The following is a 14,462-nucleotide window of genomic DNA, read 5'->3' as shown; positions in this document are numbered from 1 at the left end:
ATGAAATCCTGTAATGCACTGAAGTGCACATGTTGTAAAATTTAAAGTTAGGTACAAAAAAATAATGTTTGCAGTTTGTTTCTTACCACCCCAACACTGGATTTATATGAAAAAAATCAAAATCAAAATACTTTTTTTCCCTGGGTCTCAGGAGGATATAACAGCCAGATTCCTGTTTCCAGTCATTATCAGCGGTTCAACAACATTCCCCCGGAGATAGTGAGATCATTGGGCACTCCGTGGATCGTTATCGGTTCTGCCAAGCGATGCCGGCGGCGGAAGGAACGTAAACAAAAACGGGGCTGCCGGTCAAGCTTGTTAGTCAGGCTAAAGAACCCCGGACATAGAGGCAATGTCTGTTGTGTGCAGACCATATTACTTGCCTAGAGAACTGCCTGTACTGCTAATAACCGCTCTCTATATACCTCCGGATGCTATTGTTAGCTCAGCCCTTGCCTACCTGCATGATTCAATTTCTAAACAGAAGCAGACATAATAAATAGCGGTAATGTGCTTTCTGCCAGGATGGGGCTGCTGGCTATGTGCTTCTCACACTCAGGGCCAGCGGTTAAGCGAGATGTTATAGTCACTCTGTAGGCCCCCCCTGCCACAATTTGTCAACCGGCGGCCATTTTATTTCATTGACACTTCCTTCTCATGGGCTTATCGCTCACGGCTCCAAAAGTTCTTGCGCAGATGCAAGATCTTTGACTATGAGCAAAATAGGAAGGATGGCATAAAGAAATGTGTTCCAGTAAATAAATAAATAGATTGATAGATATATAGATACATAGATAGATAGAGAGAGAGAGAGAGAGAGAGAGAGAGATACATACATACTTTATTAATCCCCAAAGGGAAATTGCATTTTACTAAATTCATTTTCTATGTCTTAGATTAATGCCTGTGTTGGAACAACACAGAACTGAAGATGACGGTACCCCAATGACTCGTACCGGTTGGAGCCCACAGCAGGACTTCCAACAGTACATTGATGAAAAACTAATTCAGGACCTGTCATTCTTCACAACCAGCGTATGGTACAGGATTCAGGGTGTAGTTTAAAGACAACGGCAGAAGAGATCAACACCTTTTTAGGAATCTCTCTGTACATGGCATGCCTTGGATATCCAAGAATCAAAATGTATTGGACTGCAAAAACAAGAGTCCCAATTATAGCTGATTCTATGACACGTGATCGTTTCTTCAAGATCAGGTCTTCATTGAAAGTGGTGAATTATCTGGATGTGCCAGAAGATGAAAAGAAAAAGGATCCCCTGTGGAAAGTCAGACCTGTTATGAAGAGAGTCCTCCAAGGTTGCCTCAACCTACCTAGACCAACAAAGGTCTGTATTGACGAACAGATTGTTCCATTCACCAGCCGTTGTCCGGTTCGTCAGTTTGTACCTGGGAAGCCGAATCCAACAGGATTAAAGGTGTTCGTTCTTGCAAATCCAGGTGGCTTAGTACTGGATTTTGAAACCTACATGGGAAAGAACACCTTCACGCAAGTCCAACAGATGGGAATAGGTAGAAATGCAGTCCTGTGTTTGACTGAGACACGTCCTAGAGGATCACTAGTCTACTTTGACCGGTATTTTACCACCATCAGTGTTCTGGATGCTCTTCAAAAAAGGGGCCTCTCTGCTACAGGAACGTTTCAAAAGAATTGCATTCCAAAAGAGTGCTGCTTCACTGTTGACAACATCCTGAGGAGAAAACCAAGAGGGTCATCAGAAATGATTGTACGGAGACCGGATGAAACAGCAGTCACCAAGTGGATGGACAACAAGCCTGTTGTCATGGCATCGACTGCCCATGGAATTGAGCCCCTGAATACCTGTTCCAGATGGTCAAAGAAAGAAAAGAGGCGAATCCAAGTCCCAAGACCTGCAGTGGTTGCGGAATATAACATCAATATGGGAGGGGTGGACATGTGCGATCGAATGCTCAGTTTCTACAGAATGTCCAGCCGGACCAAGAAGTGGACTGTTCGCACCATACTTCACTTCATTGATTTGGCCATCACCAACTCGTGGCTTCAGTACCGACAAGATAACCAGGCCTTGCAACAAGCTGCAAAGATCACCTCTCAGTACCTGGAGTTCAAACTCCTTTTGGTCGAGGAACTGATAACTCAGGGACAAACATGTCAACAAGACCTGAGTGATTCAAGTGATGAAGAGTTTTCTCCGCAAATTAAGAAAAGGAAGCCCCACCCAAATGAGGCAATAAGGAAATATGGTGCAGTTCACCTGCCTGAAATGGTTGACATTCCACGTCCTTTCAGGTGCAGAATGCCTGGGTGCAACAGCAAAATGTATGTGAGATGTGTGAAGTGTCAAATGTTCCTCTGTGTCTCCAAAAAAATCACAGTGCTTCCTCAGATATCATAAATGAATGTGTTTCTGTGTTGTTTTTAATGGAAATATGTTCACTATGTTTTGATATCCTGCTCGCAAAGATTTCAGTGGAGTGTTGAATTTTCATAATAAGCTATTGAATTTTCTTGATCTTTCACAGTAATGAAATCCTGTAATGCACTGAAGTGCACATGTTGTAAAATTTAAAGTTAGGTACAAAAAAATAATGTTTGCAGTTTGTTTCTTACCACCCCAACACTGGATTTATATGAAAAAAATCAAAATCAAAATACTTTTTTTCCCTGGGTCTCAGGAGGATATAACAGCCAGATTCCTGTTTCCAGTCATTATCAGCGGTTCAACAACATTCCCCCGGAGATAGTGAGATCATTGGGCACTCCGTGGATCGTTATCGGTTCTGCCAAGCGATGCCGGCGGCGGAAGGAACGTAAACAAAAACGGGGCTGCCGGTCAAGCTTGTTAGTCAGGCTAAAGAACCCCAGACATAGAGGCAATGTCTGTTGTGTGCAGACCATATTACTTGCCTAAAGAACTGCCTGTACTGCTAATAACCGCTCTCTATATACCTCCGGATGCTATTGTTAGCTCAGCCCCTGCCTACCTGCATGATTCAATTTCTAAACAGAAGCAGACATAATAAATAGCGGTAATGTGCTTTCTGCCAGGATGGGGCTGCTGGCTATGTGCTTCTCACACTCAGGGCCAGCGGTTAAACGAGATGTTATAGTCACTCTGTAGGCCCCCCCTGCCACAATTTGTCAACCGGCGGCCATTTTATTTCATTGACACTTCCTTCTCATGGGCTTATCGCTCACGGCTCCAAAAGTTCCAGTTCCATCACTGAAGTCATATTGTCCATGTGACTTTTTTTTCCTTGGGGGTTTTTTACTTCAACTGTACAACACTAAAACTAGCTCAAGTTGAAGGTTTTTCAAGTTTTTTTTATTTCAAGTTGTCCATGCCTCCTAAAGATCGTCAATGAACAGAGAACACCAGCAATTACTTGCATCAAACAATAATTTCACCATGATGGACCACTGCACGCCTGCTGCGTTCATGTCATGCTGTCTGCAGGGGTGTACCTAGACATTCTGGCCCCCCTGACAAAATGGGACCTTGCCCCTCAACACAATTTCATATAGGTCTATAATTTTACATATTCTAGGACCCCTGTCAAGTAGTAGACCCCCAAATCTGCAAGGGTATCCATTCTCCTCCAACATCCCAGGCTGTCTGTGTTGGTGACTTATATTGACATACAGCTGCTAACTTTCTGTAAATGAGAGCATTGTCTGTATTTTATCTGCAGATATTAATGGGCACTTCGTGTTCCTCTTTGCCTCATTAAGAGGTCGTCCTGGCACCACTCGTTTTATAGCAGAGCATGATGGAGGGACGATCCAACTAGCAGCTCACAAAACACAGGAAATATTATTTTAAACAGAACTCAAACCAAAAAACAAAAGGCAACATCAGGGATCTAACAAAGGCAGGTAGATAGAAAAAGAGCTAAACGGGGTATAACTATACATGAGGAAAAACTTACACCTAGCAGGTTTGGGAAACACAGCAGTTGTTTCCAATTTGCACATCAGTCATGAAGGTGGTGCCCCGGCTGAAATATGGCTGAATACCTACTGTCAATATGAAACTAGGAAAGTGAAACTGAAAGTACAACGTTCCAGTATTTATACGGCTCACTCTTTGGCTCATTCCTCAGTTCAGCCGTACCTTCATATGTGGTCTGTAGTTTAATTTCAAGAGGAAAGTCACATCGCAGTCCATCCATCCAGCCGTTATCCTAGGGCACACAGCTGGGGTGCCCTCCTGGACGGGCTGCCGAACAGAATATCACAGGATTATGGTAATCTGAGTTACAGGCAAAACGCTAAAGAATGCTGTTTAAGATTTTGGTTAAATATAATGAATGTTAGGAATCGTAGGGATTTCAAAATTCTTAAAAGTAATATAAGTAAGAAAAACATACTATTTCCGATTATATACTTAAAGTTATGTAGTTACTTGAGATTCAAACATTTTCCAACAGAAATGTGAACTAAGGAAGTAAAGTCGCAAAGGACTGCAGACGGTTACTGTGAAATTCATTAGGAAAAACAGAGGTAAGTCTAAGTGTTTGTTACAAAACTTAATATCGTGCTCTCTAGTGAAACATTTACTGAACTTTATGTAAAAGTTAATTTAACTGTAAAATGGCATTGTGTGCAAACATGTTTTTCGGTTTATATTTTATAAGTACATTACGAGTGTCTGTGGTCCATCAAACAACATTATAGAAGATGGTTGCAAAAGTAATTTTAGTGGGAAAACCTTTTAAAAGAATATAGACAGAGTTTATACTAAAAGAAAACAGAAAATGTAATTTCTGTTATTTCCGTTACTGCAATTTATGCCACATGAATGCTGACCCTCATGAAGGGAACGTCCACTGAAAAATCCTGCGTAGAATTGACTAAAATATCTTTTTATCGTTTTTGCAAAAGCATTTTGTAAGTAAATTAAACTGCGGTATTATTAAGTAAAAGTTCCTTAATTATAAGCCTTAACAATTTTATGTTAAATATCAGAAAATTCAACAATTACATTTTGGTTTGGAGTAACAGTAACTTTGTTTTACGTAAGAAATAAAACCTAAGTTAATAAAATTAAAGCTATTTTTAAGGTGTGGAATCTTTGACTAAAAAAATTAAAATATAAAACCTCGAGAATAAACTTTTAAGATTAAAGTTGTAATTTGACAGAATAAAGTCATAATTCGAGAATAAAGTTATGAGAAAAAACCTGCAATGTTTCAAGAATAAAGTCATTCAAAACTATGTGAAAAGGTTCAGAATCGCGTAAGGACTTTGCGTGGCATATTCGATAAGGAAGTAAGGTGGGGGCAGCATGGTGGTGCAGTGGTTAGCACTGTTGCCTTACAGTTCGAGTCTTGTCGTGGTTTTTTCTCCTTCCCCGCCAAATCAGAAGTCAGAGGGCCGCTTGTGTAGTATCCAGAATTCAGTCTTTATTGCAACAATGAAGTTACAACCAAGGCTGGACACATAAAGTGTGTCCAGTACTGTTTTACACCAGTTTTTATATAATATATATATATATAATAAAATATTATATATTTTTATATTATCATTTAACAATATCTCATCACTTAAGCATCATCATTCCTTCAACCATTCACAATCATTGTTTTTTCCCTTAATCCACACCTCTAGGTGATAAGTTTGCCCATCATTTCTTTTACCGTTTGGTCTCTCGGCTGAACATAATGGTGGCACGACCATCTCCACTTGGTTTTTTAAAAAATGCTCAGCCGTGAACTGCTGGTGAACTCAGGCGAATCCCTTCCTCCAGTAATAACCTTGGCAGTTTCAGCCTGTTGCACATTGTCTAACTATGGTTGATAATATATTTGTCCATTTAACATAGTGATAAAATCCATCCATCCATCCATTTTCCAAACCGCTTATCCTATTGGGTCGCGGGGGGTCCGGAGCCCATCCCGGAATCAATGGGCACGAGGCAGGGAACAACCCAGGATGGGGGGCCAGCCCATCGCAGGGCACACTTGCACACCTATGGGCAATTTAGCAACTCCAATTAGCCTCAGCATGTTTTTGGACTGCGGGGGGAGACCGGAGTACCCGGAGGAAACCCCACGACGACATGGGGAGAACATGCAAACTCCGCACACGTGTGACCCAGGCGGAGAGAGTTGTCATTCAACATTCTTAAAATGAATTTGCAGTTTAAAACATAGCTTAAATACTATACGAACCTTTAATGCCAGGACACCACAGGAAACTGCATCTCTCTGGAGCGAATGAGGAAGGGGGCCACATGACCACCTTCAACTCCTGTAGCCCTTTTATTGTCATTGATAAAAAAATTGTTTGGAGTGTGTAACTATGTTGAAGTTTTTTTGTTTGTTTGTTGCGTGTTAATTTAATAATTGCTCCACATAATTTTATTTATTACAAATGTCATACTTATTTATTCTGTGGCAGGGTGGCCTGCTATAAAATGCCCCCCCCCCCCCCCCCCAGAATCTTTTCCTTATGGCAGGACGACTTGCAATACGGCTTGTTAGCTGTAATGAACACACGGGGTTAAGAGTGAGTGGGGAAATTTTGGTGACTTTTGATTACTTTTGGTCTGTGGTTCGATGTCAGATCATTTCCAAGCATGACGGTGCTGAGTATGAAGTTAAGTGCCGTATTATATTATACAACGACAGAATACAAGAAAATTTTCAGCAGAATGGATTCAACTAAGTGTCAAAAATATCTTTCAACTAAATCAGTCTCTTCCTGCGACTGAAAGTGACTGTATTTGCACAGACGAGCATTGTCGAGAAGAAAAGCATTACTGTAGCGTTTTAATGAAAAAGTTACTGTCACATTTGTGATGAATTACAGGAGGTTGTGAATGATAAACTTAATGTTCGAATGTAAAAAGGCATAAATGGTGTGTGAGTGTGCTCTGTGATGGGCTGGCCCCCCATCCTGGGTTGTTCCCTGCCTTGTGCCCATTGCTTCCGGAATAGGCTCCTGACCCCCCGCGACCCAGTATGATAAGCGGTTTGGAAAATGGATGGATGGATGTATGCTGACTTACGTAGCTGTTAATATCAACATATTAAACATGTATTTACCTTTAAGATATAAAATAAGGGTACAATATCCAGTGGAAATAGTTAATAACAAATAAAACGGCAGTAGAAAAATAGGCTTATGTTATATGATTTACAGCTTAAAAATTCCGAAGTCGGTTTGTACTTATGCAGTATCAGCTAGAGCAGGCTCGCTATATGCATTATGTGTGTAATTCTATAAAACAGAAAAGCATGATGTCTCCGTTGCTGCCCTTCTGCTTCATACCTTCAGGATTCCAGGTGCCGATGCATTCTTGGTTCTGTATAGGATCATTTTTCGAGTTTAGATCGCATGAGATCGCGTTTATGTGCAAGGTCCAAAGGAAATTATGTACAGCGATCGAGAGACACCTGAAGGTGGATATGTAGCAGGACGTTAACGGCTGTATTACTTTTCCATTTCAAGTGTTGTGTTTTCACACGTACATTATTATTTGCTGCAGGATACTGTGTGTATATTACAGTCCGATTCAAAATGCAAAGACAAATCGACGCAAGGCTATAATGGCAAGGGTTTTAAAAATGACGAGAACGTTAAATTATTTTCTAAATTGATTTGTTATCGGTTTAATTACTATTAAAAAAGGGACAGGGCTTTCATAAGTTGATGTACCTTTGCTCTCATAAGGTTTACAGCCTATTGAAAAATGTGCCCGACCTCAATCAGATAGTACTGTGAAAATGAGACTCAGTTAAATATTCCTTTATTTAACCTGTCCTGCTGTAGACAGACCAAAGCAATACTCGCACAATGCAACACCTCAGATATCCAGTGTTTTTCAGTCACATTTTTATAATGATGTTGATTATATAGAAACTTATGAGGTCGTACTTATACTGAAAATAGATTTAAGTTGAAATAAACCGGCTTAAACTAGTTTTGTGGTTGCAATGCAGGTCGGGGACTTATACAGGAAATATCATTGATGTTCTACTTAGCAAACCGGACGACACGTGATTTTCCGTCCCACAGTGGCGATCGTCGCTCATTGTTCTGCAGCCAGATCCTCTTGCCCTCAGACTTACTGAGTGGGAAAACATACTGTAACGTGGCTTATTTTAGTCAGGGGTGCTTGTAAATCAAATGATTACCTGCTTAAATGAAAAGCAGCTGAACAGGGATCCATGTAACTTCCCAAAAGGTCCAATGGATCATGGATGTTGATATGCGGCCAGGATTCGGGTTTCCTGACAACATACTTTGAAAAAACTTTTAAAGTTATCAGAATAACTGCTTAATCTTGCTTTGGAGGGGGGTAGCCCCTATAGCCAGTGTTGCCAACTTAGCGACCTCTGGGATAGTCAATAGCGACTTTCCTTGCTGAGGAGTTGGCAACAGTGCCTGTAGCAGCCAATAATGTAATAACTGGCAATAATGCAATAATTCTTCTATTGGCCTATCCAGTGAAATAGCTGCTTTTTTGTAGCAAATCTACTATTATTCATTGCTTTCCCACCTCACTAACCTTTTTCGAACCAGGAACTTTGTCCTGTCCCCAGCACAGGAACGTTTTCTTACTGTAGTTCCTTGAAGGTCGGCCAAACCCTTCTTCGTCCTTACTTTTCATTGGACCGTGAATTACTGGGGAGGTGTATGCAGGAATAAATTGCTCATTGGTTGACCAGTTCAATAAATTCGATGAAGATTTTAAGTACTTTGCTCTGTTGGAAACCTAACCACTTATTAATAAATCAGGTTCGACTTAACGGGGATCAGGCATGGCTTATTAGAGCCATGTTAGAGAGGAAACAGGAATGGGCAAAGAAGCGGGATGTGACAGTCCCCCCCCCCCCCCCCCCCCCCGAAGCATGCCCTCCTGGGGGGGGGGGGGGGGGGGGGCAGAACCCAAGGAAGCAAACAGGGTGGGAAGCAGATTGGACACCAGACTAGAAGGGGCGACTGGACAGAACTGACCAGACAAGACAGAACGCGACCTAAAGCCAGTATAAAATACCACTAGGGTGTACTGGATATGACTGGGCAGGACTGGGAGGAACGATTAGACGATTGACACCATACACAGCAGATCAGGCCAGAGAGGCTAAACAGGGCAAACCTCTGACGGGAACAAAACTGGGGCACAACACTGAACAGATGACATAACTAAGGACACAGGACCAATGACAACAGGGGAAATGACCAACACAACAAAGGCAGGGTGGACAGGTGAAGGGACAACCAGGACAGGGAGAAAAACAGACAGAGACAGCAGAGGGCGTAGACCAGGGAAAACAAAGGCAGAATATGGCAGTGGGGGCATGAGTGGGGCAAAACAAAATAAGAACAAGGTTTGGTGGGGGGAGGTCTTCCAAACTTCAGGATGCATGACATCGACTTAGGGATACAGGATCCCATCTTCAAGGGGCAGTATGCAATATGGAGATACAAACAGAAACATACTTATTAATGCATTAAATAAAACTGAGGTGTAAAAATGATTCCATCAGCTCAGTCATTGCTCCACTACTTTTATCTCTATTCCCAACAATTCCGCACAACTTCCAGGTTAGTGGTGGTGCTTGTGGTCAACCAGTCAGTAAGATTATCACTGGTAAGCCCCTTCCCAGCAGTTCATGGTCAAACAAAGGGTACCTGCTCTGGAGTAGGGAATAAAAAAAGGCCCCGGAACTATCTCTGAGGAACTATTATCAAACCGAGTTCTTTCAGTGGGAACACGACAAAGTTCCTGAAAACGGTCCTGGGTCCTGAAAAAGGTTCCTGGAGTGAGAACGTGCCTAATAGAGATTTACTACAAAAAAGCAGCAATTTGATTGGGTGGACCTACACAAAAAGTGGGTGGGCCTAGGCCATCCATAACTACACCCCCACTATTAATACAATTTTAAAATTACTTTTTATTTTCCCAACAGATGTACCATCAAAGCTCAATTTAGAATTGTTAATATGAAATAATATAATTTATGAACAGTATTTTATATAATTTATGACATTAACAGAATTATGAATTAATAAAAGCATATACACCTATCTTTTTAGAGTTTAGAACTCAAGTCATGGACACCGGATCGAGTAAGCCCCTGGAGGTGGCAGCTCTCGGAAGACCCTTCCAGCTGGGGATGCTGTACGATTGTCGTGATGATCGTCTCATTCCAGGTAAGTCGCTAAATCAAACAGCTGTTTCTCGTTCTTTACCAGATTGCATACAGGGTATTGCATCTAGGGTAGAGTTTTCAATGAGGGACCACATGTTTTAAAAAGTTTAATCCATGCTGTTAAGAGGATCCACCAAGTGTACATGACACCCTACCTCTGAGGGTAGCTTAGCTCATGTAGCTCAACAAGTACAGCATTGCACTAACAGTGTGCAGAGTGCACACATGTTCAAATGCCAGAAATTGCAAGTGTCATGTGAAAAAGATTGTCATAAAGCGATACTGATAATCATGACAATATAATTCAAGTCATTGTTTCTTTACTTCAGTCTTCTATTTTTGCTCAGAAATCCCTTAATTGCCTTCAAACTGATTCACAACACAAAAAAAATTCAATAGAATGCAAGGTGAAATTTAATTAAAAATAAATAAATTTAACCAATAACAAAAGTCGACAGTATATTTTACTTTTTAAGCTTTTTCTCTGACTGCCTCACTGTTCATTCCAGGGAACAGGTTTGACTAGAGTGGGCAATATGCCCTAAAAATTATATTACTAGTTTTTCAGAGAGTTTCCCAATATAAATATGCATCACAATATTCTAAAGATAATATGTAGGACACAGTAAAGTTTTTCTGCTTGTGATGACTGAATTACCAATTTCTAATAGTTATGGAGCATATGAAGAGTGTAATGATAAACCACATTAACAACAGACTCATACTGTGATATAATTTATGTAAAACAGTATACTATAGCTGTTATTCTGCAAGAAGACAAGTGTTTAGGCTATATGACGATGCAATATTCAACTTGATGACGATATGAATCTTCATAATCACAATACAATATTTTATCGATATATCACCCAAACCTATAATGTAAATTGCTTTGGATAGAAGTATCACATAAAAGTTCCTGTAAATGTACCCTCACTACAACTTAAGATGTAGCAAGTTGGTAATAATTTCATAAATGAATAAAGGAATATCCTTAGACAGAGGGGCGGCATGGTGGTGCAGTGGTTAGCACTGTTGCCTCACACCTCTGGGACCCGGGTTCGAGTCTCCGCCTGGGTCACATGTGTGTGGAGTTTGCATGTTCTCCCCATGTCGTTGTGGGGTTTCCTCCGGGTACTCCGGTTTCCCCCCACAGTCCAAAAACATGCTGAGGCTAATTGGAGCCGCTAAATTGCCCATAGGTGTGCATGTGTGAGTGACTGGTGTGTGAGTGTGCCCTGCGATGGGCTGGCACCCCATCCTGGGTTGTTCCCTGCCTCGTGCCCATTGCTTCCGGGATAGGCTCCGGACCCCCCGCGACCCAATAGGATAAGCGGTTTGGATAATGGATGGATGGATATCCTTAGACAGGAGATATACTATGTGGTGTAATGAGCAGAGCTTAAATGGGGTTCCGTTTACGATGTCATGAGCGGGAGGGGGGCGTATCCCTTATTTTGATTGATCGAGGGATTATGTCCATATATGGTATCATACATGCTTATACTACACATGGTTTCAATTGCCGTTACACTTTAACAGAATAAAAATACATTACTTGTATTTATTAATGTGTTATTTTTAACTACGTTTTAAGGAATAATAAAACATATAGCAGGATGAATGTAAGCTAGCTCATACACGGCCAGCGGGGGTTCTGTCCACAGTAGACACAAGCGCCCCGGCATATTTTAAAAGAAGAAAGCACTTAAACTTATTACATTTAGCCAAAATGTTTAAAGAAGAAGAAGAGAAACTTTTGTGTTATTTTTAAAAGAAAGAAAAGCCAAGAGCAGGCGGAATTTAGATAAGTACAAACCGCCCCGTGCTAACCACTGCACCACCATGCCGCCCCCTCTGTTAACAACTTTTAATTCTATTTTTTACTCTTTTTTATAAATAAAACAGACTTGTGTTTCCATATATTTTGTGAATGTGTGTCTCATATTTGCAGGTCAGTCAGTGTGTGTGATATTTTATATGGATATGGCAGGATTTTGTGAAGGTTTCCATGTCACACACAGAGGTTTGGGCTGCCTTGGATTTGTGCTACTCTGAGTGAGGAAATGCAAATGTGCCAGGGTTCACAGGTGATAAGTGTGTTTGCACAACAAAAGCAGGAGGACAATGGATGCGATGGCCTGTGCAAATCTGCGCAGGCCTAGTAGTTATAGGTATTTTCACCAGAAAATAAATAGGTCAGTAGTTCTATTGTTAAAGAAAATATTGTGTTTCTACGCGCATGTATTACAGGAGAGCGAGAGAGAAAGTGAAGAGTGCTTGCGCTGATTTTAACAAGGATTACCCGCGTTATTCTTTGATTCTTGTTGTGGAAATGCTTAGGGTGCTTTACTTTATTATTCACATTGGCAGAAAAGTGCTTCATTACTTAAAAAAACATTATGGTTAAAGGGCTTATTTGAAATAACAGGCGCACCGTCGGTGCCGCCATTTTAAAATGGGATGTCTGCGTGAGTGTGCATGCGTCATGTCGCCCGCATTTTTCAAACTGGGAGGATGCATGTCGGGTTTGCTCCGTTGCGGGATAATGGCTGCCTTGACCCTGCTGTTTGCGCGACGTTGTGGGAACCTTCAGCGGCTATTGCTGGATCTTCAAGTTGGGTGAAATACTTTTTCTGTTTATATTGAAATAAACTGTTAAACTGATAATGGCTTTTGCACCATTTTTAAAAACTTATTAAAATATTTAAGTGCTATGTTTCTTGTAACATGACGTGCTGTATGTTAATTGGTTTTGCTCGGGACTTGTGCTTGTTTAAACTTATGACAGTGTTTCGTTAGGGCATATTTGTACTTGTTTAAATTCCGCCTGCCTTTGGCTTTAGTGTTATTTTTAAAAGAAAGAAAAGTTTTTCTTCTTCTTCTTTAAACATTTTGGCTAAATGTGATTGTCATGACCTGCTCGTCCGCTCCTCGTGTGTGCCACGCCCCCCTGATTACCCACGTGTTCTTCCCCGATTGTATCCAGCTGTGTCTAGTTACTTTGATCAGTCCTGTGTATTTCAGTCCGTGTCTTACCTGAGTCCATTGTCTGTCATTGATGTTAGTGGATGTTTGTGCTTCGTATCCCGATTAAACCTTCGTTTGCCCTAACTTTTGCCTGCCTGCCTGTTCCTGTTTGCTCGTGCTGCCGGTGCGATCCTCCCGTTCAGCTCGTCTTGTGACAGTAATAAGTTTAAGTGCTTTCTTCTTTTAAAATATGCCGGGGCGCTTGTGTCTACTGTGGACAGAACCCCTGCTGGCCGTGAATGAGCTAGCTTACATTCATCCTGCTATATGTTTTCCATCTACCCATCCATCCATTTTCCAAACCGCTTATCCTACTGGGTCACGGGGGTCCGGAGCCTATCCCGGAAGCAATGGGTACAAGGCGGGGAACAACCCAGGATGGGGGGCCAGCCCATCACAGGGCACGCTCACACACCAGTCACTCACACATGCACACCTACGAGCAATTTAGCAAGTCCAATTAGCCTCAGCATGTCTTTGGACTGTGGGGGGGAAACCGGAGTACCCGGAGGAAACCCCACGACGACATGGGGAGAATGTACAAACTCCACACACATGTAACCCAGGCGGAGACTCGAACCCGGGTCCCAGAGGTGTGAGGCAACAGTGCCAACCACTGCACCACCATGCTGCCCCTGCTATATATTTTATTATTCCTTAAAATGTAATTATAAATAATTACATTTATAATGTAATTACATATATAATTACTAACCCTAACCCTTATCACGCAGCATAAGCATATATGATATCATATATGAACATAACCCCTTGACCAATCAGAATAAGGGCTACGCCTCCGTCCCGCTTATGACGTCGTAAACGAAACCCCATTTAAGCTCCGCCCATTGTACCACATAATATCTCTGACAGGGATTAAGTAGCATCTCTTGTGAACTGTGTTTACTAAAACTGCTTATGACAAGTACAACTCTAAATTGTATATAAATATTCCACAGTGATGGGCATCATGGGATTTGTGACTTTGGTAAATAGCTCAGCTGCTGAAGGCAGGAAGATTCTATATGAGAAGAGTCTTGTGGCATTTTTGGCTGAATTTGAAGTCATTGTCATTGATAAAATAACCTCTGTCGATTGTAATAATGTAAAAGCTGCAAGCAAAGCATGTATTGTTTTCTATTAAATAAGCTTATCATTCATATAAGGAGAAGAACTATAACTTCTAAAAGCTGGAGAAATGGGTTATGCAATATAAAAAACACAGGTATTTAGCTAATATGAAATAACATAGTGCACCACAACTAAAC

The 14,462-nt window shown here is 41.3% G+C and overlaps 1 protein-coding gene across 5 annotated transcripts in view; it reads left to right on the top strand.

Moving 5' to 3' along the window:
* The window catches only part of LOC125704464 (stonustoxin subunit alpha-like), a 302,833-nt gene that overhangs the window by 132,026 nt on the left and 156,345 nt on the right, over positions 1 to 14,462 (top strand). For 3 of the 5 annotated variants that reach the window (XM_048970036.1, XM_048970031.1, XM_048970029.1), the window contains exon 1: positions 9,681 to 10,165. The exons of the other annotated variants lie outside the window; for them this stretch is intronic. In XM_048970036.1, coding sequence (XP_048825993.1) covers positions 10,066 to 10,165 — 100 coding nt within the window. In that variant the 5' untranslated portion in view covers positions 9,681 to 10,065. Of the gene's footprint in view, positions 1 to 9,680; positions 10,166 to 14,462 lie in introns of those variants that run through there. 5 annotated transcript variants of the gene reach the window in all.

The sequence above is a fragment of the Brienomyrus brachyistius genome, chromosome 12, assembly GCF_023856365.1.
Source record: "Brienomyrus brachyistius isolate T26 chromosome 12, BBRACH_0.4, whole genome shotgun sequence".
Lineage (NCBI taxonomy): Eukaryota > Metazoa > Chordata > Actinopteri > Osteoglossiformes > Mormyridae > Brienomyrus > Brienomyrus brachyistius.
The sequence above is the reverse complement of the archived record's forward strand: the minus strand, read 5'-3'. Positions and strand labels throughout refer to the sequence as shown.